At 43.5% G+C, this 27,048-nt stretch overlaps 1 protein-coding gene across 3 annotated transcripts in view; it reads left to right on the top strand.

Annotated features, from left to right (window-relative positions):
• Window positions 1-27,048, top strand: part of RYR2 (ryanodine receptor 2) — a 733,452-nt gene that overhangs the window by 674,804 nt on the left and 31,600 nt on the right. For all 3 annotated transcript variants that reach the window (XM_082721308.1, XM_082721309.1, XM_082721307.1), the window contains 9 exons: window positions 9,071-9,175; window positions 11,929-12,010; window positions 14,248-15,545; window positions 16,318-16,385; window positions 17,779-17,926; window positions 20,872-20,958; window positions 21,403-21,621; window positions 23,086-23,216; window positions 24,732-24,774. In XM_082721308.1, coding sequence (XP_082577434.1) covers window positions 9,071-9,175; window positions 11,929-12,010; window positions 14,248-15,545; window positions 16,318-16,385; window positions 17,779-17,926; window positions 20,872-20,958; window positions 21,403-21,621; window positions 23,086-23,216; window positions 24,732-24,774 — 2,181 coding nt within the window. The remainder of the gene's footprint in view (window positions 1-9,070; window positions 9,176-11,928; window positions 12,011-14,247; window positions 15,546-16,317; window positions 16,386-17,778; window positions 17,927-20,871; window positions 20,959-21,402; window positions 21,622-23,085; window positions 23,217-24,731; window positions 24,775-27,048) is intronic.

Here is a 27,048-nt window from a genome sequence, read left to right as displayed (position 1 = left end):
TATGGCTTTCAGATCTTACATTCAAGTCCTTAATACACTGTTTTGTTTTAAGATTTTATTTCTTTCTTTGACAGACAGAGATCACAAGTAGGCAGAGAGGCAGGCTGAGAGAGAGGGGGAAGCAGGCTCCCTGCTGAGCAGAGAGCCCAATGCGGGGCTCGATCCCAGGACCCTGAGATCATTACCTGAGCTGAAGGAAGAGGCTTAACCCACTGAGCCACCTAGGCGCCCCTCAAGTCTTTAATACATTTTAAGTTAATTTTTGTGGATGGTGTAACATAGGGGTCCAGTTTCATTTTTGCGTATGTGGTTTATGTTGTTTTACCAACACAGTTTATGGAAGAGACCATCCTTTCCCATTGCATGTTCTTGTTTTTTTGGTCATAAGTTGATTGACTACAGATGTGTGTATTTCCTGATTCTCTTCTGTTCTGTTGATCTGGAGGTCTGTTCTTACGCCAGTTCAATCCTGCTTTCATTACTGTAGCTTCACAGTATAGTTTGAAATCAGGGAACATGGTACCTCCAGATTTCACAGGATTGCTTTGGCTATTCAGGATCTTTTGTGGTTTTATGCAAATTTTAGGATTATTTGTTCTATTCTGTGAAAGATGCCATTGGAGTTTTGAGAGGCATTGCATTGAATCAATAGATTGCTTTGGGTCGTTTGGCCATTTCAATAATATATATTCTTTCAGTGCAGGAGTGTGGGATATCGTTGCATTTGTTTGTATCTTCTCCAGTTTCAACAGGGCCTTATAGTTATCACTGTACAAGACTTTTACCTCCTTGATTAAATCTGTCCCTGGTATTTTAATCTTTTGATGCAATTGTATGTGGGATTGCTGCCCTAATTTCTCTTTTGGATAGGTTATTATTAGTTGATAACAGTACAACAGATTTCTCTATATTGATTTTGTATCCTACATCTTTTTTTTTTTTAAAGATTTTATTTATTTATTTGACAGACAGAGATCACAAGTAGGTAAGGAAGGCAGGTGGCAGAGAGGGAGGAGGAAGCAGGCTCCTCGATGAGCAGGGAGCCCGATGCAGGGCTCGATCCCAGGACCCTGGAATCATGACCTGAGCCGAAGGCAGAGGCTTAACCCACTGAGCCACCCAGGTGCCCCTGTATCCTACATCTTAATTGAATTATTAGTTCTCACCATTTGTCAGTGGAGTGTGTTTTAGGATTTTCTATATACAGAATCCTGTCCTCATGTAAATAAAAATAGTTTTACTTCTTTCTTTCCAATTTGTTTGTTTTTTATTTCCCTTGCCTAATGGCTCTGGCTAAGACTTCCAGTACTACATTGAATAAAAATGTGGTCCCACTTGTTTGTCTTTGCTTTTGCAAAATTCACTTTTGGAAGGAGTGGGCATCCTTGACTTATTCCTGATCTTAGAGGAGAAGTTTCTGCTGAAAAAATTTGCCAGTAGTTTTATGGGAATTTCCTTGGATGTAACAAGTTGTTTTTTCTCTTGATGCTCTTAAAAGTCTCTTCTTGGCTTTAACTTTTGATATTGTAACTATTGTGTGCTTTGGTCTCTTTTGGTTCTTCTTAATGGGTTACTTTCCCCAGACTAAGGAAGTTTTCAGCCATCCTCTCTGGAAGGAAGTTTTCTGTCACTTTCTTTTCTCCTTCTGGGGCCTTTGTAATGTGAATGTTAGTTGGCTTGGTATTATCCCTGAAGTCCCTTAAGCTACCTTCACTTTTTTTCATTTTTTGCTGCTGTGACTGGGTGAGGTCTACTGCTCTGTCTTTAAATTCACGGATCTTCTCTTCAGCTCCATCTTGTCTCTACTGAACCTCCTCGCCTATGTTTTTCATTTCAGTTGTATTTTTCAGCTCTTTGGAATTTTCTTATATTTCCTTTCTTTATTGCATTTCTCACTTTTCTTATCCATTTTTACCATGAGTTGGGGCAGCATTTTTATGATTTCCTTTGTACTCCATATTGTTTGGTTAATATTTTTTCGCTGAGGTTTCATCTTGTTCTTTCATTTATAACATACTCCTCTGTTTCTTCATTCTTCTTGACTTTCTGTATGGGTTTCTATGCATTAAACAAAACAGCTACCCCTCTCAGTCTGGAAGGAGTGGCCTCCTGTAGATGAGCTTTACTGGTCAGGCCTTGGCTGTGTCTCAAACCCTCATGATTGCCCAGGCAGTGTATTTTATTTTTAACGACTGACAGTAGCTGAAGGAGGCCGGGCCAGTCAGTGACCCAAAAGGGAAGAAGAGCGTAGCACCTAGATTCAGGCTGACTGGGAAAGCTAGATCCTCAGGCAGCAGCTTTTTCAAAAATGCAAATGTATACAGTCATGTGGGTTGGCAAGCCTTAACCCTGTTGGCCCCAGAACAAGACGATCTGGGGGTGTCCCATGGGCAGCAGTTATAAAGATCAGGGCTCCAGATGAGTGTGCGTGTTCCTTTCTGGGAGACAGCGGGGAGCTGTAGCAAGGCAAGGGGCGGAGGGGATGATAATGGCATCCCGCAGCCCATGTTCCCTAAGAATACCTTCATGGCTCCTGGTGGTGTGCCCCACCTGAAGCTTGTCCCCGTGACATAAGCTCCGGGAGTAGCAAGGAGGCCTCTTTCATGGAAAGACAAGGGGTATGTTCCTGTCTGCCCCCCATGCAGTGCCCTGGAGTTGGTAGCCTGCCGAGAGCTGTTTCTCTGCTTGGTTGCAGTCCACTGGGACCCAGTGTAAGGGCCTATTTAGCCGGAGCGGCCCCACCTCGGTTGAATAGCCATTTTGTTGGTTATGCAGTAAAACTTAAATTGACCCTGTCCCCCCTCCAGGGGAACTTACTTAAAAGCAAGTCCAGGAAACCAGTCCCAGGTAACAGCCCAGATACAAGGGTGGGTCAGGCCAGGGGGAGACATCCAATCAGTGGGGCGCATACAGTCTCCTAGCTACCAAGGAGTGTGGTCCCTGCCTTTTGGGCACCAATTCTCACCAAGGTGATAGACTAGTGCAAATGTCTACTATGGGGTGAATTGTAGTTCAGTTGGCCACCTGTGTGTGGCCAGGATCAACCACATGGCCTTTGATCTATAAAAGTTAGTCTGTGAGGCAGGGAGGGGTCGTCGTCCTCTCTGTAAGGGGCGGCCCCGACCGGTCTGTTGGACCGTGGGTCTGATTCTTGATGCTTGGCACGAAATAAAGCTTTGCTTGACCTTCGCTTTGTATCAGTCTCGCTCCTTTGACCATGGACCCATTATTGGGGGACCCAACATTAGGGACCCGACACCAGGAACCCAAGCCACCCTGCTCCCCAGAGCCAGGTGATCCAGGGGTGCTCCCTGGCAGCATTCACGCAAACCAGGGTACCCGACAGAGAAATGAGGCGCATATGAGATCTCCCCTCAGACAGATGCTGGCAATCTGCAATTTGGCAGAGGGAGGGTGGAAAGATAAAGCTCCCTCCAAGGTCTCAGGAGGAAGGTACAGTCCGCCTTTAGCTCATTAATGAGAAGCCTGCCCCTCGGGCTACAACTCTGTTGATATGCTAATAGGCCTCTTTCACAAATTGAGGGAGCTCCTGGGTCTATGCAGCTTGCTGTGCCCTGGGGGGTGTTCATTTTTAAGAACTCTGACCTCATCCTTTATAACCCTGCGGGCCTCTCTGTTTAAGCCTCCCTGGCCACCTGAGCCAGGCGCTGTAGAGGTGTTCCCTGTTGGCAGCCACAAAAATCAGGGAAGAGTATAAGCATCTCTCAGCAAGATACCAGTTTGCAGGAGCGAGGAGGAAGGAGAGCACAAAGACTGCTCTGCCGCCTTCCTTCCCTGAGCGCAGCTCCACAGGCCCCTGGAAGTGTGTCACCCGGGAAGCCTGCGCCCAGGCAGAAGCGCCTACACAAACACACAGGCCTCTTCTTGGAGACACCGGGGTGTGTTTCTAGCTGATCTCGGTGTGGTATGCTGCGGGCAGTGGTTGGCGAAGAGCTCCTGTCTGCTCCTTACAGCCGCATGGCAGCCGGGGTCGCAAGTCCTCCAGATGTGGGTGGAAGGTCCCCTCCCGGAGATACGGGTGCTCCTGACCACAGCAGAGGGACAGTGCGAAGACGGCAGTCCGTGGCTGGAGTGGAAACATGGTACACACCAGGGGGGGGCGGAAGAAGAAGAAGAAGAAATTAAAAGGACAAGAAGAAAAAAGATGGTCCCCCCCCCCCCAACCACCACCAAACTGGCTTTCATCAAGCCCTGGGAGAGCAGGGATGAGCGAGCCCACAGACTGGAGAATAGAGATGGTGCCGCTAGTGTTAGTGAGGCCGAGGAGAAATGGGAATATGGCAGCCTCCTTCCCTGGAGAGATCCCAGTCGGCCCTTGCCCCTGGGCCCCATGTTTTGGAATGAGGAAATGAGTCTCTTACATGAAGTCAGGGTGCTTTATGAGGGCTGCTTCTGTGCTGGGCCCTGGGGAGGGTGAGTCTACTCAGACGTACTTTACTACTAGCTTTTCTTTCCTTAGTTTACCACAGCCCCATAGGTCTTGTGGGTGGGACTCCCACTGGTCTTAAAAGCCAAATGTTTTGAGGGCTCATTTCTCAGGTACTGGTATTTATAGTAGGGGTGCCCAGTGTATGGTGCAAAGCTCTTTGCTCCTCAGGGAGAAACTCTGGGGTTTGAGTTTTCTTGCAGTTGTGGGGTATCATACCTGGAGTGGAGTTTATGGCAAGACTGCTCAGCCTTTCCTGCTTGCTTGCATATGCTTTCTGTCTCAGTTGGAGACAAGTAGGGAGGGGTTAGTCCACCAATTGTAGATTTTTTTGTCCCAAGGAAATTGTAATATACATTGCTATAGATTTGTTGTCTCCATGGGAGGAGGTGAGTTCAGGACCCTCCTATGTCATCATCTTGAACTGGAACCCCAAACTTTATTCTCACTTGTCCACGTAACAGAGAACATTCTATATGAGCATCCAAGGGATAAAGTAGCTTGGCTTATTATGGCTTGTTCAATTTTTTTTTTTTTTAAGATTTTAAAAATCGGGGTGTCCGGGTGACTCAGCCATTAAGCGTCTGCCTTTGGCTCAGGTCATGATCCCAGGGTCCTGGGATCAAGCCCCACATTGGGCTTCCTGCTCGGTTGGGAGCCTGGTTCTCCCTCTCCCACTCCCCCTGCTTGTGTTCCCTTTCTTGCTTTCTCTCTCTGTCAAATAAAAACTAAATAAATAAATCTTAAAAAAAAAAAAAAAGATTTTTAAAAAAATTTATTTATTTGAGAAAGAGAGCAGGAGCAGGGTGGGAGAAGCAGATGCCCCACTGAGCAGGGAGCCCAATGTAGGGGAATCCCTCAGACCCTAGAATCATGACCTGAGCCAAAGGCAGACACTAAACTGACTGAGCCACCCAGGCCCCCCATGTCTTACACATTTTTTAACTTGTTACTCCTAGTTTATATGGCATTTTTAAAATAATTTCTGAAATATATATGTGAATAAAAATTATTTCATTTACAATTTTAGATATATAGAAAAGTTACAAAGAAAATGTAGAGAAAGTCTCTGTGTAAGATTCACCCAGATCCCCCTAACATTTTATGTGATTATGACACATTTACCAAAAGCAAGAAATAGAATCTTCTGATCTAAATTACAGACTTTACCAGTTTTTCCACGAATGTCCTTTTTCTGTTCCAGGAACCAGTCCAAGCCACCACATTGAATTTAATGAAATATATTTCGAAGAAGCTTGTGTTAGCACCGTATTTACTGACAGTTGTTAATTCTGTGACTAAAAAGTCATCATTAGCTTCATTATTTTGGACTGCCTTTTAGATTACCATATTGCATATTGCTTTTGGTTCAAATTTTTGCTAACGAAAGAGACTTACTTAAGAGGAAGATTCAAAACCAGTGAAATCAAGGTAATCATCTCTAGGATTCCACTGAAGTTTTAATAAGGCAGGAAGCACAAGAATTGCTTGTATGAGAGGACATCATATTGTCTGAATACCTCGAGTAAGACGGCAAAATAATTGGTGAGAATAGAGAAAGTTTTAGGTGTTATTGCCAGAAGTTCAGTCTGAAAGTAAGACCAACCCACTGTCTGTCAGTCAGTGAAGTTTTTACACGAGGCAGGCACTGAGGAGATGCGAGAAATAAGAATGTTCCACAGTGGGTGAGGTGCGTGCCCGATTTGGATTTATTATCACTTCCTAGAAGTACATGGCCTACAGTTGAGCAGGTCCTAGAAAGTAGTGTAAATTCTGGATGTTTCCACTTTAGAAGGAAAAACGGGTCCGTTGGTCTCACGTCTGCCACTCTGTCACATCAGGTTGCAAAAATAACTCTTGGTCACCTAGAGTTTGCAGAAGACCTTAGTCCCTTGCCATATAATATTTTAACTTTTGTTTAAAATACTGAATACCCCATGAAGAAATTTTTTCCTGACTTGAGGAAAAGTCAAGATTATTTTCTTTGAAATGGCATTTAGTTTTATTTTATTTTTACATATTTGTTTATTGAAGTAATCTCTACATGCAAGGCGGGGCTCGAACTCACGATGCGGAGATCGAGAGTTGTGTGCTCCTCTGACTGAGCCAGCCCAGCGCCCCGGAAATGGCCTTTTAGTGTTCCCGTAGTGGCCTCTGGCACTTGGCACCCTCGCAAGTTTTTGCAACGTGAAGCACCGAGCAGATGCTTGACTTGAGCCCCGGGGAAATCCTAAAGCTCCACTGCTTCGAAACCGGAGTTGTAGGAGATGGCCAGGCCAGAAGTACAGTCGAATCCCCCCAGCCTGGTGCCTTGAATGGCCTAAATGTATCATGCTGCAAGTTAAAATAACCTGACCTCTCCTCACCACTTTCTCTCACACTTGTTCTGTGGGCAGCTGTTGTGGTGGTGGTGGTGGTGGTTTTTTTTAAGCTTTATGGTTTTAGATTTTGCATTGAGGTCTATAATACTTTTTTTTTTTTTTAAGTTTTTATTTATTTATTTGACAGAGAGAGAGACAGTGAGAGGGAACCCAAGCAGGGGGAGTGGGAGAGGGAGAAGCAGGCTTCCCGCTGAGCAGGGAGCCTGATGTGGGGCTGGATCCCAGGACCCTGGAATCAAGATCTGAGCCAAAGGCAGATGCTTAACAACTGAGCCACCCAGAGGCCCTCTGTGGGCCTTTTCTTTTCTTTTTTCTTTCCTTCCTTTAAGATTTTATTTATTTATTTGACAGAGAGAGAGATCTTAAGTAGGCAGAGAGGTATGCACAGAGAGAGGGGGAAACAGGTTCCTTGCTGAGTAGAGAGCCTGACGTGGGGCTCAATCTCAGGGCCCTGAGACCATGACCTGAGCTGAAGGCAGAGGCTTCACCCACTGAGCCACCCAGGTACCCCTTGTGGGCCATGTCTTGACCACTCTTTGAACGGGTCTTGTGCACTGGCCACTCTCAGACACTTCATCATGGGAAGAGCCCCACTCGGTCCCAGCACAGGGGTACACTAAACTCTTACGTGGAATCTCCCCTCCCCCTTGGGGCTGGACATGCCTCTGACATGAGGGTGGGCGGCCTGGTGTATGATCCACGCTTCTCTTCTGTCCACCCACAGGATCCTTTACTTCCTCCTCCTTACCCGCCTTCCCCTCAGCCCCTGGTATCCTTAGGGGTGGACTGCACCAGTGCCCGGAAGAAGCATTGGGGATGGGAGTGGGGTTTGATGGTGGAGAAGGTCTCCTTCCTCCCAGGGCATGTGTAATTCAGGACTGCACAGCGGAGCTGGGTCTGTGGCATATTGCATTCTTTCTCTGATGAGTGGCCTTGGCCCGCCCATGCCTCTTCTCCCACCCAGACCCTGTGCATCCTGTGGCCTATGTCCGTCCACCTTGGAATCACATCACCCTTTCAGACAGCGTCGTTGGGCAAGATTCCATAGTCTTGCAGGAGTCTGTCTGAGAAACACGTATCTTTTTTGGTTATTCGGTGCCTTTCATACTTTCTAATACCCAACTTCAGGAGACAGATGCCAAGCACTCCGGATGGCTCTCTCGAAGGCTCCTTGCTCACTTGGTATAAAGGATTCAGTGTCTCCCCTCTTCCGTCACAGCAGGAGTGGAAGGTGGAGATGCCGAGCACATGGGGAACTCTCCAAAGTCTCACTTTTCACTTTCATCTTCTTTATATCCTTGAAGTGGCAAGAGCTATTTGGTCTCCCCCTTTGCACATACTGAGTCTGGCACCTTGCTTTTGAAGCAGGGAGTTACTTACTGTCTTTTACCATCAGCTTTAGGACAAAAGAGAAGCCGAACACAGGACAAAGTTCCAATTCAACATCTTCTCAGTATCTTCAATGTGCTTATCTCTTCTGGTCACTTGTTCCTAGAGTAAACATGTTTTAATGTTCTCTCAAATTTATACTCCTTAAGAGTCATTTGTCGAAAGGAATGAGTGAATTGGAAGTTAAGAACTGTGTTGTATGTATATTTTTTGTTTTTTAATAAAATCCCTGTCATTTATTTCCCTGGTCGATGGAGGTATGTATGCAAAATTTAGTGACTATAGTATTTTTCCTTGGAAAATAAAAATAGAAATGGTCTGCCTTCAAGCACTCTGCCTGCTACAATGTGTCCTCTCCAGTGTAACCTAAAGATCACTTCTGAAGTGTGAGCCAAGAGAGCGAAGTTAGGTTCCAATTGCCCTGGATTCTGGGTTCGTGAAGTTAATCACCAAGTAATAATCTTTTAAAATTCAGTGGTTGTAAGATTGGTAAAACAGCTGTACACTTAAGAAATCATTGAAGAGGACTTTTCCCTTGATATGAATGCTTTGTCCAAGTTACTATTTAGCAATAAGAAGTAATAGCCTCTTATCATAAGCTTCATCTCAGATCCTACAGCAGAGAGTAATGACCAATTGATGTGCCTTAATAACCAAAACTGTATCCAACCCTCTTCCCCTCCTTTTTTTTGTTATTAAGCATACAGAAAGAACATGAAAATCCTTGAGAAACTGTTTTTAGAATTTGTTACATGTGAATGCTAAGTTGATTTTGTCCTTGCTCATTAGTGGACAGCTTATTTTGGCCATTAAGTCATTGAGAATGATTGCTATCCATCTGTTTCCGGTCCAGGGTCCTTGCACCGGGAATCAGCAGAGCTTGGCCCACAGCAGGCTGTGGGATGCGGTTGTGGGCTTTCTTCACGTATTTGCCCACATGCAGATGAAGCTGTCTCAGGTAAATCCTCCATCCTAAATGACAAAGACTGTAATCACTGGCAAATTCAACATGCTTACTTTTGTTTGAATATGATCTTTCTTGAATCACTTCTTTATACATCTTTTACTCTCTACATATTTCTTAAAGATTTTATTTATTTTAGAGAGAATGGTGTGGCAGGAGTGGGAGCAGAGGGAGAGGGAGAGAGAGATTCGCAAGCAGACTCCATGCTGAGTGCATGAGCCCAACATGGGGCTGGATCTCATGACCCTTGAGATCACGACCTCAGCCGTAATCAAGAGTCAGATGCTTAACCAACTGAGCCACCCCAGCACCCCTCTGTTACTCTATATTTTAAAAAGTTTTAATTCAAGTATTTTATGCAAACTAAGAATAGGTGGGAGCCATTATTCAAATTGGAGAACAAAAGATACTAAGGAGTTGAATTTAATAGAGAAATAACACAGTATAGTCCCCAGACATTGTACATTTTACAGTCCTTCATAGACCCATACACCTCTTAGTGATTATTGACTAGAATTTTCCTCCTCCATTCAGGTGACTGAAAAAGGATTTATAACCTGCAAATCCCTTGTTAAGGAGAAACAGTCTTCTTACTGAGTCATGAATGAGCAGCTGTTCTCAGTAGACGAGACACTTATCAACAGGACATTTAATTTTGCGGAAGTCAGAGAAAAACTTCGTAAGGATAAGCACATAAAGAACAGATTTACAGGGGCGCCTGGGTGGCTCAGTGGATTAAGCCGCTGCCTTCGGCTCGGGTCATGATCTCAGTGTCCTGGGATCGAGCCCCGCATCGGGCTCTTTGCTCAGCGGGAGCCTGCTTCTCTCTCTCTCTGCCTGACTCTCCGCCTACTTGTGATTTCTCTCTCTGTCAAATAAATAAATAAAATCTTTAAAAAAAAAAAGAACAGATTTACAGAAAAGAGTAAATAAGTCTCTTGGATGCGGTGAACTTTGATGACGGGTCCTGAGATCTGACTGCCCGTCAGGGTCTGGGTGTTTGCCCCGTGTCAGGTAGAGGAAAGACGGCAGGATTTAAGGCCAGAGCATTGGCAGTCCTGCCCAGTGTTTTCATTCACATGTCCCTGCAGTATGCCTGCACCAGCTCCCTTTTCTCCTGTGAAGTAGGGACAATTGCACACACCACCCCCCACCCCCAACCCGTGGCTACAAGCAGGAGCCTATTGTTAAAGCAGGCCTTGGTGAAAGTGGTGAGGACAGGTTTTCATCAGTAATAACTGTCACAGTAGGGAAATGTACAGAGGTGAGTGGGTGTTTTAAAGGGAGAATGAGGCACCAGGCATGGGGGGTAGGGGCAGTAGAGGTAGGAAGGGAGAGATCACAAAGGGTTGGTCAGTGTAGATCTGATTAGGCCAGCTGTGTCCACAGGTTGGCAATTACTGAAGTTCTGCTCCTACCCTCATACAGAGACGGGAGAGGAGACTGGTCCCCCAGTGTCAGCAGGCACACAGGACAATTTTTTGTTTGTTTTTTTTAACAGCCTTGAGTTTCCCCAGGCAGTCCCTCTAAGGTGGGCTAAGGCCACCCTAGGGGATGCAGCCTTAAGCTGGTAGAAACGCTATCAGTATTTTGTTCAAGTCTTTGAGCCCCAGATTACACCCTGGTTGAAAAGAGGACTCAGAAGAGCCTGGCTTGAGTTTTGTCAACATCTAATTATTGGTGACTTCTACCAAATAAGGAAATAACATGATTCTTTCATCTAATCACAAGTGGCATTTTAGTGAATAAAGAAAACCAACATGAACCAAATTGATACACTTTCAAGGGAGTTCTCATTCTAGTGTAGTTCCATCATTTTATTAACACGTGATGCTACCTAGTAGTCGTTTAGTTTGTAGACCTAGCCAATGGAACACTATATAGAAAGTCTCATTTTTCCAGCCTCATATTTAGCAAAACCTAAATGAATAAAATGACTGCCTCGTATAATTATTTAAAAAGAAAGAAAGCATAGTTTCAAATTAAAAGAAAATTTGGTGAGTCATAATGTCATAATGTTGATGTAAGTACATTCTGTGTTTCAAGATGCGGAATCTAAGCAGTTGAGGTTCAGACACAACGTATCCTTGTAAGAGAATTTTTTTCGTGGCAAAAAAATCAAAAGCAAACACAAACAAAAAACCCAGAAAGTCTTAACCAGAGAAATATCAGGGTGTTGAATAAAATTGGTAAATAAGATACATTATACATTATTTGTATAGGTGTTACTTGGTTATATTTTTGTTAGATTGATGTAAATTTACATCATATCACTGTTTCGCCCATTTTTCCTGAATAAGTTAATTCTTACAAAACACATAGCATTTTTATGTAATATGTTAGGAAGAGGGAAAAACAAATTCAGTCTTCAAGTAAAAGAAAGACGTCCGACGTGTGGAGGCACCTGAGTCTTGCACGCTGTTGGAGAATCTGCTGCTGCTTTCATCCTTATGTTAGACTTATTCATTGTCCTCACACATACTTAAATGAGATACAATCAGTAGTAAATACTAATTCTGAAGTATACCTCTTTGCAATAAGCTACATACTTACACTTGGCCTTTCTTTTATTTTATGATCCCAAAAAGTGTTTACGATGGGTGAAGCAGTATTCTTTGTGAGAATAAGTATGCCCTTCCTGCTACATAATTTTCTCATATTATCTCAAATGCAGAAATATGCTATGATTTTATATATATGATGCATTATATATTCTATGTTAATATAACCTGTGTTAATGTTTTCAGGATTCCAGTCAAATTGAGCTCTTAAAAGAATTAATGGATCTTCAGAAGGATATGGTGGTCATGTTGCTGTCCATGTTAGAAGGTAATCTTGATTTATATTTTCAAGTACCCATTATTCTTTTATTTCAAGGATCAATAGGTGCTTGCTTGTGAAGTCTGCCTGCCACAGAGAATAAAATATAAACACTGAGATATGACAGATAACCGTGGATTTATCGCCAGCTTTATTACTGTTTTCTCCAAGTTATCTTTTTAAAAAGAGATATCTTGCTTATCTCAGTTTATGTAGCAGTGGGATGAAACCAGTAGTAATGTTTAGGGACACTTCTTCTAAAGAATACACTCTCCAGACATAGTACATAACGATTTTATTCATTTGTTAGTCTATGATCAGTGACTAACTGATCAGTGACTGTGATCAGGACCTCGGACATTTGAATAACTCCAGCTGTGTAAACCACTGCATTGAGCTGGCTGCACTGTTATTCACATCCTGCAGAAGGAGGAGGACAGAGGCCATCGGCCGCACAGCAGCCGCTGGTGGCAGTCTCGTGCTCCCGCCAGGTGCCTCCCTCAGCACTCATCTCTGTCTTTTCTCTTTCCAACTTGTCTTTCTCTGCTACTGCATTTCTCTTCTATATCACGCGGTAATAAGCACGGTGGCCAAGAGCTGGGGTTCAAATCCCCAGTTCCCTACTTCCTAGCGACTAGTGCAACCCTTGCACTAGTTCCTTCTCCACTCCCTCCCCTGTGAAATGGAGGTGATGACAGAGGGAATGTGAGAAGTCTGTGATACCACGTGAACAGGACCAAAGCCATTAAAAAACTGTTTGTTTTTGTTGCCTATCCTTCTTTCTTGAATCCCTGCTAATTTTTCCTCTGGTTCTTAGTCTGTTGTGCTTTGCATAACTGCAGGAGGCATGCGGTGTGCTAGAACTTCAAAGGCGCAGAAACCTTAGGTGGCAGTCATTATATAGCCTCTGAGTGCAGGACGCTTTACCATGACGTCACATCAAATTTTAGTCTGGACGGCAGTAATGACAAGCAGAATAACAGTAGAAGCAGCAGTGATTGCTCCCGTGACAACATAAATTCACCCACTATCACATATCAGCTCATCTAATCCTCATGCCAGGGTGACGAGTTTGATAGTATCATTATCGTTATTTAGCACATGAGGAAACTGAGGCACCGACATCTGCCCAGTTGCTCAGCCAGTAGATGGTGGAGCCTGGATTCAAATCCAACAGTGCAGCTCCCGAACCCACGCTCATAACCACGGTGTTTACTGCGGCACGAGGGGACGCCAGCAGACCTCACCACATGTCTTTGTTCTGTTTCTGTCTTGATGTTACACTGCACATTCTGTTCGAGGAATAAGAGCGTTCTGTGACTCTATAATTTAGGATACTATCTAATTTTCTCAAGCTTATCAGTGATCTCCCATTTTCTGACAATAAATATTCTGGACCATGAAGAAACGTAGGGAGAGGGCTTTACATTTTAAACCAGAAAGAGCATATAATTTGCTTTCAGAGGATCTGTTTGAAGTCCTGGCACTCGCCCCCACTAATCTTGTCGCAACAGGCACATTGATTAGCCTTGCTAAACTTCACTTTCCTTAATAGTAAAATCAGAATTAATGAAAAAGTACCTGCCTTACTATGAACATAAAATAGGGTATTGTCTTCAAGTAGAGATTTTTCAATCTTTTTTTTTTCTTAAGATTTTATTTATTTATTTGACAGAGAGAGACAGTGCGAGAGGGAACACAAGCAGGGGGAGTGGGAGAGGGAGAAGCAGGCTTCCCGCTGAGCAGAGAGCCCAGTGTGGGCTTTGATCCCAGGACCCTGGGATCATGACCTGAGCCAAAGGCAGTGTACCACCCATGCACTCCCTCAGTGATTTTTCAATCTTCAAAAGCTGTCCAGATGCTCATCTTTATTATTAACATGAAACTGGACTTCAGTTTCTAGCTTTAGGATATAAATGTTTTCCCCATTTTCTCTATTCAAGAACATGTTGCTTTCTTGATCGATTTGAAGGGGAAAAAAAACAGCTTTTGTTCAAATATTGCTGTATGCCTGTTAGTCTAACCACTTTGCAAATACGGTTTTGCATATGTTTATGTAATCCCTCCTTTAAACTAGAGTTTGCAAATCACTATCCCTTTTTTCCTGAGACTTCATGCAGTGGAAGATAAACAAGGAGCCATCCTTGATTCACATGTCATGTAAGATTTATATTGTCCTTTTTTTCTGTAGACAATGATTTTATCAAAAATGTTGCCTTTGAACACATGCAATTCTTGCCCACCAGGAAATGTTGTCAATGGAACCATTGGCAAGCAGATGGTCGACATGCTCGTGGAATCTTCCAACAACGTGGAGATGATTCTCAAGTTTTTTGACATGTTCTTAAAACTAAAGGATTTGACATCTTCTGACACATTTAAGGAATATGATCCCGATGGCAAGGGAGTCATTTCCAAGAGGGACTTCCATAAAGCGATGGAGAGCCATAAGCACTACACACAGTCCGAAACCGAGTTTCTTTTGTCCTGCGCGGAGACCGACGAAAACGAGACCCTCGACTATGAAGAGTTTGTCAAACGGTTCCACGAGCCTGCGAAGGACATCGGCTTCAACGTCGCCGTTCTCCTGACCAACCTGTCTGAACACATGCCCAACGACACCCGGCTGCAGACCTTCCTGGAGCTGGCCGAGAGCGTGCTGAACTACTTCCAGCCCTTCCTGGGCCGCATCGAGATCATGGGAAGCGCCAAGCGCATCGAGCGGGTCTATTTCGAAATCAGCGAGTCCAGCCGCACGCAGTGGGAGAAGCCCCAGGTCAAGGAGTCCAAACGTCAGTTCATATTCGATGTGGTCAACGAAGGGGGAGAGAAGGAGAAGATGGAGCTCTTCGTCAACTTCTGCGAGGACACCATCTTCGAGATGCAGCTGGCAGCGCAGATCTCAGAGTCGGATCTGAATGAGAGGTCGGCGAACAAGGACGAGAGTGAGAAGGAGAAGCCGGAAGAACAGGGGCCCAGGATGGGCTTCTTTTCCATCCTGACGGTCACGTCGGCCCTGCTGGCTCTTAGGCACAATGTCTTGACTCTCATGCGAATGCTCAGCCTGAAGAGCCTGAAGAAACAGATGAAGAAGGTGAAGAAGATGACCGTGAAGGACATGGTCACAGCCGCCTTTTCGTCCTACTGGAGCGTCTTCATGAGCCTCCTGCACTTCGTGGCCAGCGTTTCTAGAGGCTTCTTCCGCATCGTCTGCAGCCTGCTGCTGGGGGGCAGCCTGGTAGAAGGAGCGAAGAAGATCAGGGTGGCGGAGCTCTTAGCTAACATGCCGGACCCCACCCAGGACGAGGTGAGGGGGGACGGCGAGGAGGGGGACAGGAAGCCCATGGAGGCCGCCCTGCCCTCGGAAGACCTCACAGACCTGAAGGAACTGACGGAGGAAAGCGACCTCCTTTCGGACATATTCGGCTTGGATCTGAAGAGAGAAGGAGGACAGTACAAACTCATTCCTCATAACCCGAACGCTGGCCTCAGTGACCTCATGAGCAACCCGGTCCCCATCCCCGACGTGCAAGAAAAATTCCAGGTAATGGGCTCTAAGTCACCGTAGCCCTCTGGCTGTCAGTTGGGTGTGAAAAATGAACCCTACACCCGTTCTCCAGCTGGCGCCAGAGCCTCTTACATGTGTGCCTTGACCTTCCAAAGGGAAGCGCTTGGCAACGCTGGCCTTGTTAAGAGTCTTTACAAATTACTGAAGTATCTTAAACTGTTGAGGTGTAAGCTCAAGTTCCCACCCTGACGACAGCCGTCAGCAGAGGGATCATCCCATCCACACGTATCTTACGAGTCCTTACCATGTGCCTAATGCCCCTGGGTGTCACAGTGCATCCAAGGAAACAGAAGGTGTGACCATGGCTTTCAGACCGCCTTAGAGAGTTTGTTAGAAAGATATCGCTGACACTCATGAAAAAACTGGGAAACCAGTAAGTGTGCAACAGCGTAGACAGACTGTAGGGTCACAAACGTTGAGAAAGCAGAGACATCACTCTGGTTGGGAGTAGTTCGGTAAAACTTAACGGGTGAGGAACGTTTGAGTAGGGGATGAGTTGAGGAAGGTACTTCTGACGGACGGACGGAAAGAAAGGGGGGGGAGCCCAGCAGGTCTGTCCTCACTGCTGGCAGGGAGGGCCAAGTGCGGAGGAAGCTGAGGATTCAGACCAGCAGAGTGAAGGGCTTGTGTGGGAAGCGGGTCTCTTCTACGGGTTATGATCTGGCTCGTGGCCACAGGGTTCTCTCAACTCCTGCAGAGGTGACATGTGATCCTGCTTTTCTTTCTTCTCCCCCTTGGCTCATTCAAGGAACAGAAGGTGAAAGAGGAAGAAAAGGAGGAAAAAGAAGAAAACAAATCTGAACCCGAAAAGGCCGAGTATGTGTCATTTCTGTATACTTCCCTTTATTTTAGTCAGTCTCTGTTGCTCGCTCTCCCTCCCCTCTGAGGCCATGCTGGTCAGTCTCCTGCTCCACGACAAAATCCGCCATCCCAGAGGAGAGGCTCTGTGGCCAGGGGGTGAGGGAGGACCCCTCGGCTGCCACTCTATCTCTTCCTCCTTGTTCCATGAGGATTCTGTTTGTGGACGACTCCGGGGATTGTCCTTTATAAGCCGGGGAGGAGACAAATGTTGGGAACGCCGATGCATGCAGTTCTTGCAGTGACGTCCCTCAGAGCGTGGCCCCAGAGCCACAAGCATAAAAATGGCCTGGTGAATTTGTTGAAACAAAGATGCATCCCTGGACCCCACTGCCGAGATTCCTAATACGGCAGGTCTGGTACAGGAGGACCCAGAAATCTTCAGTCTCCCCTCCCACATTCCTGGTGCTACAGAGCAATAAAAACGGATCACTTCCTCATAACCCTGGCTTTCTGTTAACCATTGAAACCTACCTACATCTTTCCCTCAGTTCAGATTGTTTCATGTGCATACTTTTACAAATCAGTGAAGCCAAATTTTAAGCGCCCATAAGAGCTATTGTGCTCTCATAGCACTTGTATTTTTCCCTTCATTGTTATTTTCTTTGGCTATTCTTTATAGTCGGCTCTATTTATAGATCCTTCTTGGTTGTAAAAATGGCCACGTTAATGACTGTTTTAGTGAAATGAAACAGCATGACCGTCATTTCAGGGATAAATCTTCCATGTTAAAAAGGATGTTAGATAGACCTAATACAGGTTAAGTATGAGTTATGTATATGCGACTACCCATAAAAATACCTTCATGAAGGACTGTGGTATTTTGTACCCGGAAGGGGTGTAGGTGTCAAATTTCAGTGCTTCTAACTCTATGATTGTCTGCAAAATGAATATCTTGACATGCTTTATACATGTGAACAGCCAAATGCATATGCCTCTGATTTTAAGTCCTAATGGCTGGTCAGTGTTAAAACATTAAAATCGTAATTTAAAAAGAAGGTTATTTGAAAGTCATAGCAAAAAAAAAATGTCATTGATACTCTTTTTACCTAAATGTTTTCACATTGCACAGCTGGAAGGTTATGCACTACATATGGCTATAAAGACACTTCAAGCCTATAAAATGTCCTTTAGATTTGAACTTCACAGGATTGTTGATCTACGGGGGATGGGCAAAGGCAGGAAATCCTAGCCCTCATTCTAAAATTCTGAATATCATAGTGGACTAGAAGAGGAACCTGTTTTCAACAGTGATACTTTGATTTAAATACTTATTCATTTGTATAATTTGGCAAACTTGTTACCTCTTTAGTTTCTGGTTGGCTTATATTTCATTCATTTGTGTTTGTAGGGGAGAAGATGGAGAAAAAGAAGAAAAAACCAAAGAAGAGAAGGGTAAACAGAAGTTGAGGCAGCTCCACACACACAGATATGGAGAGCCAGAAGTTCCTGAGTCAGCGTTCTGGAAGAAAATCATAGCATATCAACAGAAACTTCTAGTAAGATGTTTTAGAGTGAATATTTTTATTGGTAGGTTGTGAGACCATAATAATTCAGGCACAGCAAATATTCGTTGATCTTTCCTTGGGTGGCAATCAGGGGACCCAGTCAGTCCTACAAGTATGTTTTATTTGCTCACCTGAGTGTGTTCATATTTTATAATAAATGCCTACAGTCTGCTGCTCCATCACCAAACCATAAGCTGCACACATGTCCACATTACCTGAGACCGTCTGATATAGTGACGGCCAGCAGAGGGCAACCAACGTCTTCCCACAAAGACTTTAGGGCAGATTAATAAATATACTTTGTGGGCCATTATGTGAGGGTCTGCGGTGCATGAAAGCAAAACACGACTGTAAGGGTACAACTAGATTCATATTGCTATTCCAGAACTGGGTTCATCAGGTTTTCCTAGAACATCACCTTTTTATTAAAATCCCAGTTACAAAAACATTATTGTAGTGAGCCAGCTTCCTCCTGATAATAAGAAGGCCTATTCAAATTTACTCTTTAAATAGAAGTGAGGAAAGAAGGGAATGAAAAAAGAGAGGACATTTATGTAGTGTCCTATATATTTTGCAGAAATGCTCCCCAAATAAAATGCATATTCATATTTGAAAATCCAAGAAAGGAGGTATAGTTCTCTGTTCATATTCATACAAGATGGAATTCATAAAAATTTTCGCTGAAAGGACTTTTAATATAATAATATATACAGTTTTTTAATATAATTATATATACAGTTTTTTAAGGCAGGAAAATGTTGGGAGATGAATGTGCAGAATAAACCTAGAGGAGGGGCTAACCAACAATGTCAGACCTAGAAACCAAGGCCAACATTCTTCGCAATAACACCATTTGAAAGTCAAAATCATATTTAATGTTTTACAGCCTTTGCAAAATCAAAAAGGGACAGGAACACAGTATATTCTAGCTCTTCACATATAAAGAAGTGGATTGTCCTCAGTAATTATATATTCTACCTCCTTTTATGTAAATAAATATTACACATTATTACATCATTTATGCAAACATATTTTAATGAATAGTTTCAACTATGTCTTCTTAAGTTATTTTTTATTTTCCCTATATCAATTAGTACAAAGTATCCCAAATGTAAACATTTTGTAGATACCTCTGGATAATCGCAGATTTTCAGTGTTGTGATAGTTGCCATGGTGACAGGGGCAGCATAGATGGTAGGGCAGGAGGTTGAAAGGGCTCACTGACAACCCTCCACAGCCCCAGTGGGTTCCTGAAGACTGCATTTAACCACAGGCACGCAGAGCCAGTCAGTGAGGTCTTCTTATGTCATCTGCCTCCGGGTCACGTGTTCTCTGTTTTCCTGCTTCTCTTTCCAATATGACTTTCTCTCCCCACCATTTTGCCTACACAAGACTAATCACAGCCACATTAGACCACCCAAGGCCCCGTCCTTCAGGTCTTTGTGACCTGCCAGCTCAGATAACCAAGGCTACAGCCTCTGTGACCCAGTTCCAGCCTTCTGCAAGGAGAACCAATGTGACTAGTCTGTGGTGGACTGCCTTAGTCTGTAAGCCATGGCAGTAAAGGTAGGGTCCTGGGTGGGAGATGACACCAGCCAAATGGGGTGTGTACATGGAGACTGATAATGGGGTACATTGTCATCTTGATAGGACCTGTCATGCGAAAGCCCCTGGCATATCCTCTTGGAGGCCTCGTTGACATCTCCCACTTGATAGTAAAACAGAGACTTGATATCTCCCCATCGCCTTTTTCTTTAAACCTACTTCTCCTCTGGGTGTTTTTTCCAGTCGCTAAATGGCACCAACCATGTAATGAGTTGCTCTGACCCCAAATCCAGAAGTTACTATATCTGAGTCCTCTCTTTCTTGCCTCCCTCAAATCCAATCCAGCGGGAACTCTTCCCAGTTCTGTCTTCCAGGTATAGCCAGAGTCTGCTCCATTCTTCCATCTGTACAGCTCCCCCTAGACCAGACCACCACCACTAGCATCATCCCCTCCTGCGCTCCCTTGGTAGCTCTGATTAGTCCCCTTGCTTCCACTTGCATCCTGTCTCCCACACAGCAACTGGAATAATCTTTCCAAATTATAATCTGGTCATATCAAGCCCTCTTCAGATCCCCTGATAGCTTGCCTGCCATCCCACCCAGAATAAAGTAATCATTCCAGTTATAATAACAAGATTAATAACTAACTTTCCCTCCATGAACTTATCCTCAGATCAGACTTTCTGAGGAAGCTTCTGTTGTTATTGCCACTTCACAGATGATAGAAGGGATGCTGTCAGAGTGCTTAAGCGCTGATCTGCATTTGCAGCGAGCGAGTGTGCAGTGTGGCTCCAGAGGTCATAAACCAACCCACTGCATGGGAAGGAACATTACAAACTTTACCAGAAGCCTATAAGCCTATGTCCACCTCACCTCTCTGACCTCATTTGATCCTAGTCCCTCCTCTTCTCTTTCACTGTCCCCAACAACACATTCACTCTGAACTCAGAACCTTCCTCCTCCCAGCCCATGTGCTTTCTCTCTCTCATACACTCTCTCCCCAGTCGCTTACTTGCCTTGCTTTCCCATGGTATTCAGGACTGTGCTCAAATGTCATTTCCTAAAATAAGCCTTCCCTGACCCATCTATCTAAAATAGCACCCCCATTCCAAAAGCCCTTAACCTGACGGCTTTTCCTTCAAAGCATTAGCATCCCTTGAGATTATGTTTTGTTTCATTTTATCTTTAATCTGTGGTTGTGCTTATCATCTCTATCCTCCACTGGTAGCCCAGATTTTCTTATTTGCTGTTACGTCTACAGCACCAAGAATGCTACTTGATAACAAAGTAGACTCTTGAGAAATAGTTTTGGGTAAAGGAAGGAATGCTTAAATTGTCTGCGCATGTCAATATCAATTCAGTGACCTTTTAATCATTTTTTTCACCTTCAGAACTATTTTGCTCGCAACTTTTACAACATGAGAATGTTAGCCTTATTTGTCGCATTTGCAATCAATTTCATCTTGCTCTTTTATAAGGTACGTATGTCTTTGTCATTCAGTAACCAGTACGAAACTACAGATGGATGGAATTGCATGTAGAGAATTCACAAATCCACTAATAAGCATGTCTAAACCCATTCTAAAATGTTTTGATGAAAGAGGAACCTAAAGGTCAAACACATCACTGACGGTCTAGTAAGGCAGTAGATTTTTTCTTCTGAACTAAGTGGGAAATGCCCCCCTCTACCCCGGCATGCCTTAGAATCCTCAAGTCTTGCTTGGATTAGAAAGCATTTTAGAGTGTGCTCATTATTTATCATCAGTTTTTGAAAAGCTATCTTATTTTTAGCCCTTGCTTTTAGTCTTTTCACGGGACACGGGCTTCATCTCTGGCTTTTTGCTGGGTTTCCATTGGGTTTCTGGTTTGTGCCGGTATCTTAGAGGAAGTGAACTGACTCTACTTTAAATGGTTTGAATCAGGTCTCCACTTCTTCTGTGGTTGAAGGAAAGGAGCTCCCCACACGCAGTTTGAGTGAAAACGCCAAAGTCAGCACCCTAGACACTGGCTCGCCCCGAATCATCGCGGTTCACTATGTCCTGGAGGAGAGCAGTGGCTATATGGAGCCCACGCTGAGGATCCTAGCTGTTCTCCACACAGTCATTTCTTTCTTCTGCATCATCGGATACTACTGCTTGAAAGTAAGATAGTAAGGCACCAAGGTACCTGTGTGTGTCTGTGTGTGCACGTGTCTGTTGCAGGCTGGACTTCCGGGGAAGCAGACTCTGAGATGGGGAAATTACCTGCATGGGGATTATTAGGGAATGTTCTAGGAGTCAACACCTGTGGGGCAAGGGAAGGAAGCAGAGTGCAATGGAGGGACAAGTGGGGCAACTTTTCAGACATGATAGGGCACATGCGTGGGCCTCAGTCCACGAGGGTGGGATACCCCTACATGGTTGTCTTGGGTTGGGGCATTTGAGGCTTGTCTTCAGGGCTCCACATTGGCTACGGACTGTCCCAAGGGCAGGTGGCTTTGGGCCTTCTTGCTGTAGCTTTCTGTTTCATTTGGTAATCATTCCCATAATGGCCAGTTTCACCCAAACTTGACCCCACAGAAGTAACCCACCCTGTGTCCCAGCGATGCTCTGGTGTATTAGAGTCACGGAATACGTCATGTGGAACCTGAATCATTTGAATTGTCCTTTGTTAGGAACGTATCTAAAGCCTTCATGGCAGAAATGCTTTTTATAGTTTGTTGCATTTCACCCAGAAAATAATAGAGCTCTATTCCTAGATCCCTGCCAAGAGAATAATATAATTTGGTGAATAGAACTCAAGAGTCTCTGAGTGCTCAGGGGTGCCCATTACTTTTGCAAACCTCTTTATTTTTTCCTAGCAAGACACCTTTTCATGGTAACACTTTATTTCACTGTCCCCTGCCTCTGATTGTGAAACTTCTAGAAGACTTTGAAAAACCAGAGCCTGGAGTAAAAGACTATGATGTAAAATTTTCTTCAGAAATTCCTCTCCTTTTCTTTCCTGTTTTAGGAGTTGGGGCAGGAGGAGGTATTCTTGAATACTTCCAGAATGTCTGCATTCTCTTCATATCTGTGCCTTGCATAAAATCTGTCCAGATGAGGCGATAAGAATATGTTCTGGAAATATTTGGGCAAACTGACAAAGATTTTTGCAGAAACTAAAGTTTATTTCAAAATGCATTTTGGACACTCTGAGCATAGAATCAGATTTCCCAAATAAAACTGCACTTGTTAGGAGCATACATTTTGGAACCTTGGTAACATTGCTATATTTTATTGTAGCTGTTTGTGTCTCTCATATATATAAGGATATATAACAAATATATTGTAATAAAAGATGTATCTTCTAATATTTAAAAATGATTTTAGTGAAAATATGTGTAAAATTCTGTGTGTTTGGAAACATAGGGTTGTACATGGCATCAGTTCCATTTCTATTTTTCCTAAACCTCTAGATGTTCCTTTCTGCCTAAATATAACCAATTCATTTTCACTCGGTTTTGGTTCCTGGAAGTAACATGGGAAATATTTCTTTTTCCAAAAAGCTATTTTGTACAGGTAGTGACCACAAGAGATACCAGTAAATCTAAACTAATTTTAACATGTTTATTTTTTCAAACGTAGGTCCCATTGGTTATTTTTAAGCGAGAAAAGGAAGTAGCTCGAAAACTGGAATTTGATGGGCTTTATATTACAGAACAACCTTCAGAAGATGATATTAAAGGCCAGTGGGATAGACTTGTAATCAACACACAGTGAGTAAAGAATTTTTTGAGACATTTCTATGCTCAAAAATTTTAAGACAAAAAAAAAAAAATGCTGGAGTTCTTGCAGATTTGTCAAAAGTTTAGCACAGGTGAATAATAGTGATATTTTCAGCCAAGAAAATCAAAAGACTAAGTGCTGTCAGCTTCTTAATGGATGCCATCCATTTTTTCCCATCTGTGTTCTGAATTCCTTAATCAAAAATGGCTTTGAGTCCATTTTCACAGGAGTGATGGAATGTGACATCCATTACTCAGTGTTCAGGGAAGAGCACAGATAGAGGTACATAACTACAGTGCAGGGTTCTCTCCTCCAAAAGCACAGAGGTAGCAGAAATTAGGCAAAGAGTTATAGCCTTAAAAGCAAAAATACTGAATTTCATACTTTTGACGTATCTATGTTGTAAGCTCGTTGTCGGTACCACCAAGCAGCAGGGTATCAAATGAATTGAGGAGTATGACCTGTAAAACTTAAGGCAAAGAAACAAGTACTTTTTCTGTATCCTAAATATTTAGCCTTGTGAGCTCAAGACCCAAACTATTAGCTGCTGTTCCAGGTATAAATTCATCACAAAAGTGTAATTGTCCAACACTAAAAGTATTAGTGATGAAATACTTTTTAAGTAGTTTGTACTACTCAAGACTGAAATACTTTTTATTTTCACCAGTTTTGCTTATTCTTAAAAAATTAACATTTCTATAAACTCCCAAGTTCTCAAATAGGGATGGTTTCTTTGTGCATTATAAATGTTTATCAACTCTAGCTGTTTATACTAAATCAATTAAGTCTTTCCCTTTAAGTGAACTCAGCGTTAGTCAAGGTGCCAGGTACCTTGCTTAGTTTCCTTGAGGATAACTAGGGGGAATGAGACGTTTTTTTTACTTCGTGGGAAAAACAATGACAGAATTTTAGGTACTTTAATTTTTAAACACAATTGACAAAAAACTGTATTTGACATTACAAATGACATATACTGACATGTAAATAAATATAAGAAGCCTGCTTATTAATAAATACGTTCATATTCTTCTCTACTAAAATAGCAGCCCATAGTCTTTGTGATTTTGCATGTATATATTGCTAGAGTAACATTTATTTATTTATTTATTTATTTATTTATTTATTTTTAAGATTTTATTTATTTATTTGACAGAGATCACAAGTAGGCAGAGGCAGACAGAGAGAGAGAGAGGACAAAGCAGGCTCTCTGCGGAGCAGACAGCCCGATGCGGGGCTCAATCCCAGGACCCTGGGATCATGACCTGAGCCGAAGGCAGAGGCTTTAACCTACTGAGCCACCCAGGTGCCCCTAGAGTAACATTTAAATAATATTTGATCTAAAATATAGAAAAATTATGGGATAAGATGGGACATAAATTATGATTTTTGTGAATGGAAAGATCTTACATATTATATGAAGTATGTTGTATAGTTCAAACAGTATACTGTTGCTTATTGTTTTCTTAAATGATATTATTTTACTTTTATGCTTTTGTATTTTTTAGGTCATTTCCCAACAACTACTGGGACAAATTTGTTAAAAGAAAGGTAATACTTCTCAAAAAGAATGCATTCTCTGTTTCTTTCCTAGAGCACACTTCAGATTTGAATTTGATGCAGCTCATATGTAGAATGAAATATTGAGGTGTGCTTTATCTGTCAATGTCATTTCAGAGCGGCAGTGAAATTGAATATGAATTTCAAAAACTGCATGTAAAAAATACGCATGCGCTGTAGCTATAAGATAAATAAGCACTGTTTTATCTGCCTGTCCTCTGACTCCGGCGAATAAACAGTGCTCGGTCTGCACCGTGTCAGGACTTGGTGAGAATTTTCTGAGATTGTTTGGGTAACATAAATTAGCTGATGGCCATTTTCTGATAAGACAGCTATAAATCACTAGGGCTGGAATCCTGCGTTACAGAAGTCAAGTCCTTGCATGACAAGAAAGGATCGAGTTTTATTTACTTTATATAAACTTCAAAGATCTTTTTATTTTCATCACGTTTTATCCTTCTAATGCCCACTGCGTCAGAGTGTAGTGGAAAGAACACTGATACAGAGTCAGTAGTCCACTGTGGCACCTGCTAAGTCTCTGGTTTTGAGTCAAGGATCATCTCTGCTTTTCCCACACAGAATTTTAATGTTAGATCAAATTTTTGAATGAAATATATGCACCAATACTTGTATGTCGTAAAATACTCTAGTGATTACATTCTAGCTCCTGCTTATTCTTTGAACCTTTCTAATTGCCAAACTGACCCAGCTCACCCTCTGCTCCTTCATGGGTTCTAGCCCCAGGGGATGCTCTGTGGAATGAACAGGCAGAAGTACCGGCCACACGAAGTGGTCTTGTTCCCTTTGATTTCACCAATTCAGTGTTACTCAGGACGGTTCTCCAGGAGCAGCTGCGAATCCTCTATTACCAGTCTCAGGGCAGATGGAGGGTTTGCACCACAAGTTTAAATCAGGTACATGATGAAACCCATTGACCATTTCCCCCCCTTCTAGTTGAGAGTAGTGTGTTTTTTATTTTGGTGCAAGTTTTTTGTGTGACCTGGCATTGTGAGTAGCACTGAGCTACTGCCTAAGAGCACATCCAAACTAGGCCAAACATTGAAAGACTTATTTTTAAATAATTTAAAATAGATAATTTGATCATTTTAGTCTCCTTAATTATTTAATGAAGAAGCAGCTTTAAATTGTTAAAGCACAAGTTTCTCAGAAGGAAACTGCATATTCAGGATCAGATGAACAGTAATTGCAGCAGGACTATTCGTGGCACTCCTGCCATGTGTGTGTGTGCGCGCGTGCGCGCATGTGCTGCCCAGTTTGTTCTTCTGGGAACGAGGTGAGAACACAGTCCAGAGGGAACCACCACTCAGCTTATCCCAGCCAATCTGTAGTGCCAGGAGAGTAACACAGAACAAGTGTTTTCATGAACCTTTGTAATCAGTGTTCACAGACTCTTTACTCTTTCATGTTTTCATTTACTTTCATTATACACATTTAGAGAAAACTGATTTCTTTAAAAGATTTATTTATTTTAGAGAGTAAGAGAATGAGGTGGAGGAGGGGCAGAGGGAGAGAAAGCATCTCAAGCAGACTCCCCGATGAGGGCAGGGCTTGATCCCCCCACCCTGAGACCACAACCTGAGCTGAAATCAAGACAGACCCTTAACTGACTGAGCCACCCAGGTGCCCCTCTGAATTTTATTTCTGCTAGTCCCTTCTTCCTTCCCGTTAGTGTGCTGCTTCACCCACTCTAGCATTCCTTGCCTCCTTTCCCCATGTTATTTCCTCCTCTCCTTCTGCCCTCCTGTCCTACCCCCTTTACCTCTCAGAGCCGGTCCTCTCTCCTGCTCTTCTCTCCTTACTGTTTTTGTTGCCCCCACTTCCACTGTGTGGGGGACTCTCGTGGTCCGTCAGCATTGGGCCAAGAGTGGCTGTGTCGTGGAGTTGCACCCCCTGAGCTCAGGGGTGAGCTGTGGGCCCATGTCTATGCACAGGTCTGAAAACAGGCCAGGTACATGTGGCCAAGGGAGAGAGGGGCCAGAGCGATGACGGGGGTTGCTCAGAAGGGATTCAAATGGTGCCCCGGAACCTATGCTCGGACTGCACTGAAGACAGGAGGGCGGGGGAGACAAGGCTCTGGGGATTACTGAAGGGCTGCTCCACTCAGGAAACAATGGGAGTGTTGAATGGTGGGGATAATGGCATCCCGATGCCATCACTAGTGGCCCGCCCTTGGTCAGCAGTGGTCTATACAGACCTTGGCCGCGAGTCAGCTCCTGCCTGATAGCTTTCTCACTCCATGTCTTG

Source organism: Mustela nivalis (assembly GCF_964662115.1).
Source record: "Mustela nivalis genome assembly, chromosome: 2".
Lineage (NCBI taxonomy): Eukaryota > Metazoa > Chordata > Mammalia > Carnivora > Mustelidae > Mustela > Mustela nivalis.
This window is presented reverse-complemented; position numbering and strand designations above follow the sequence as displayed.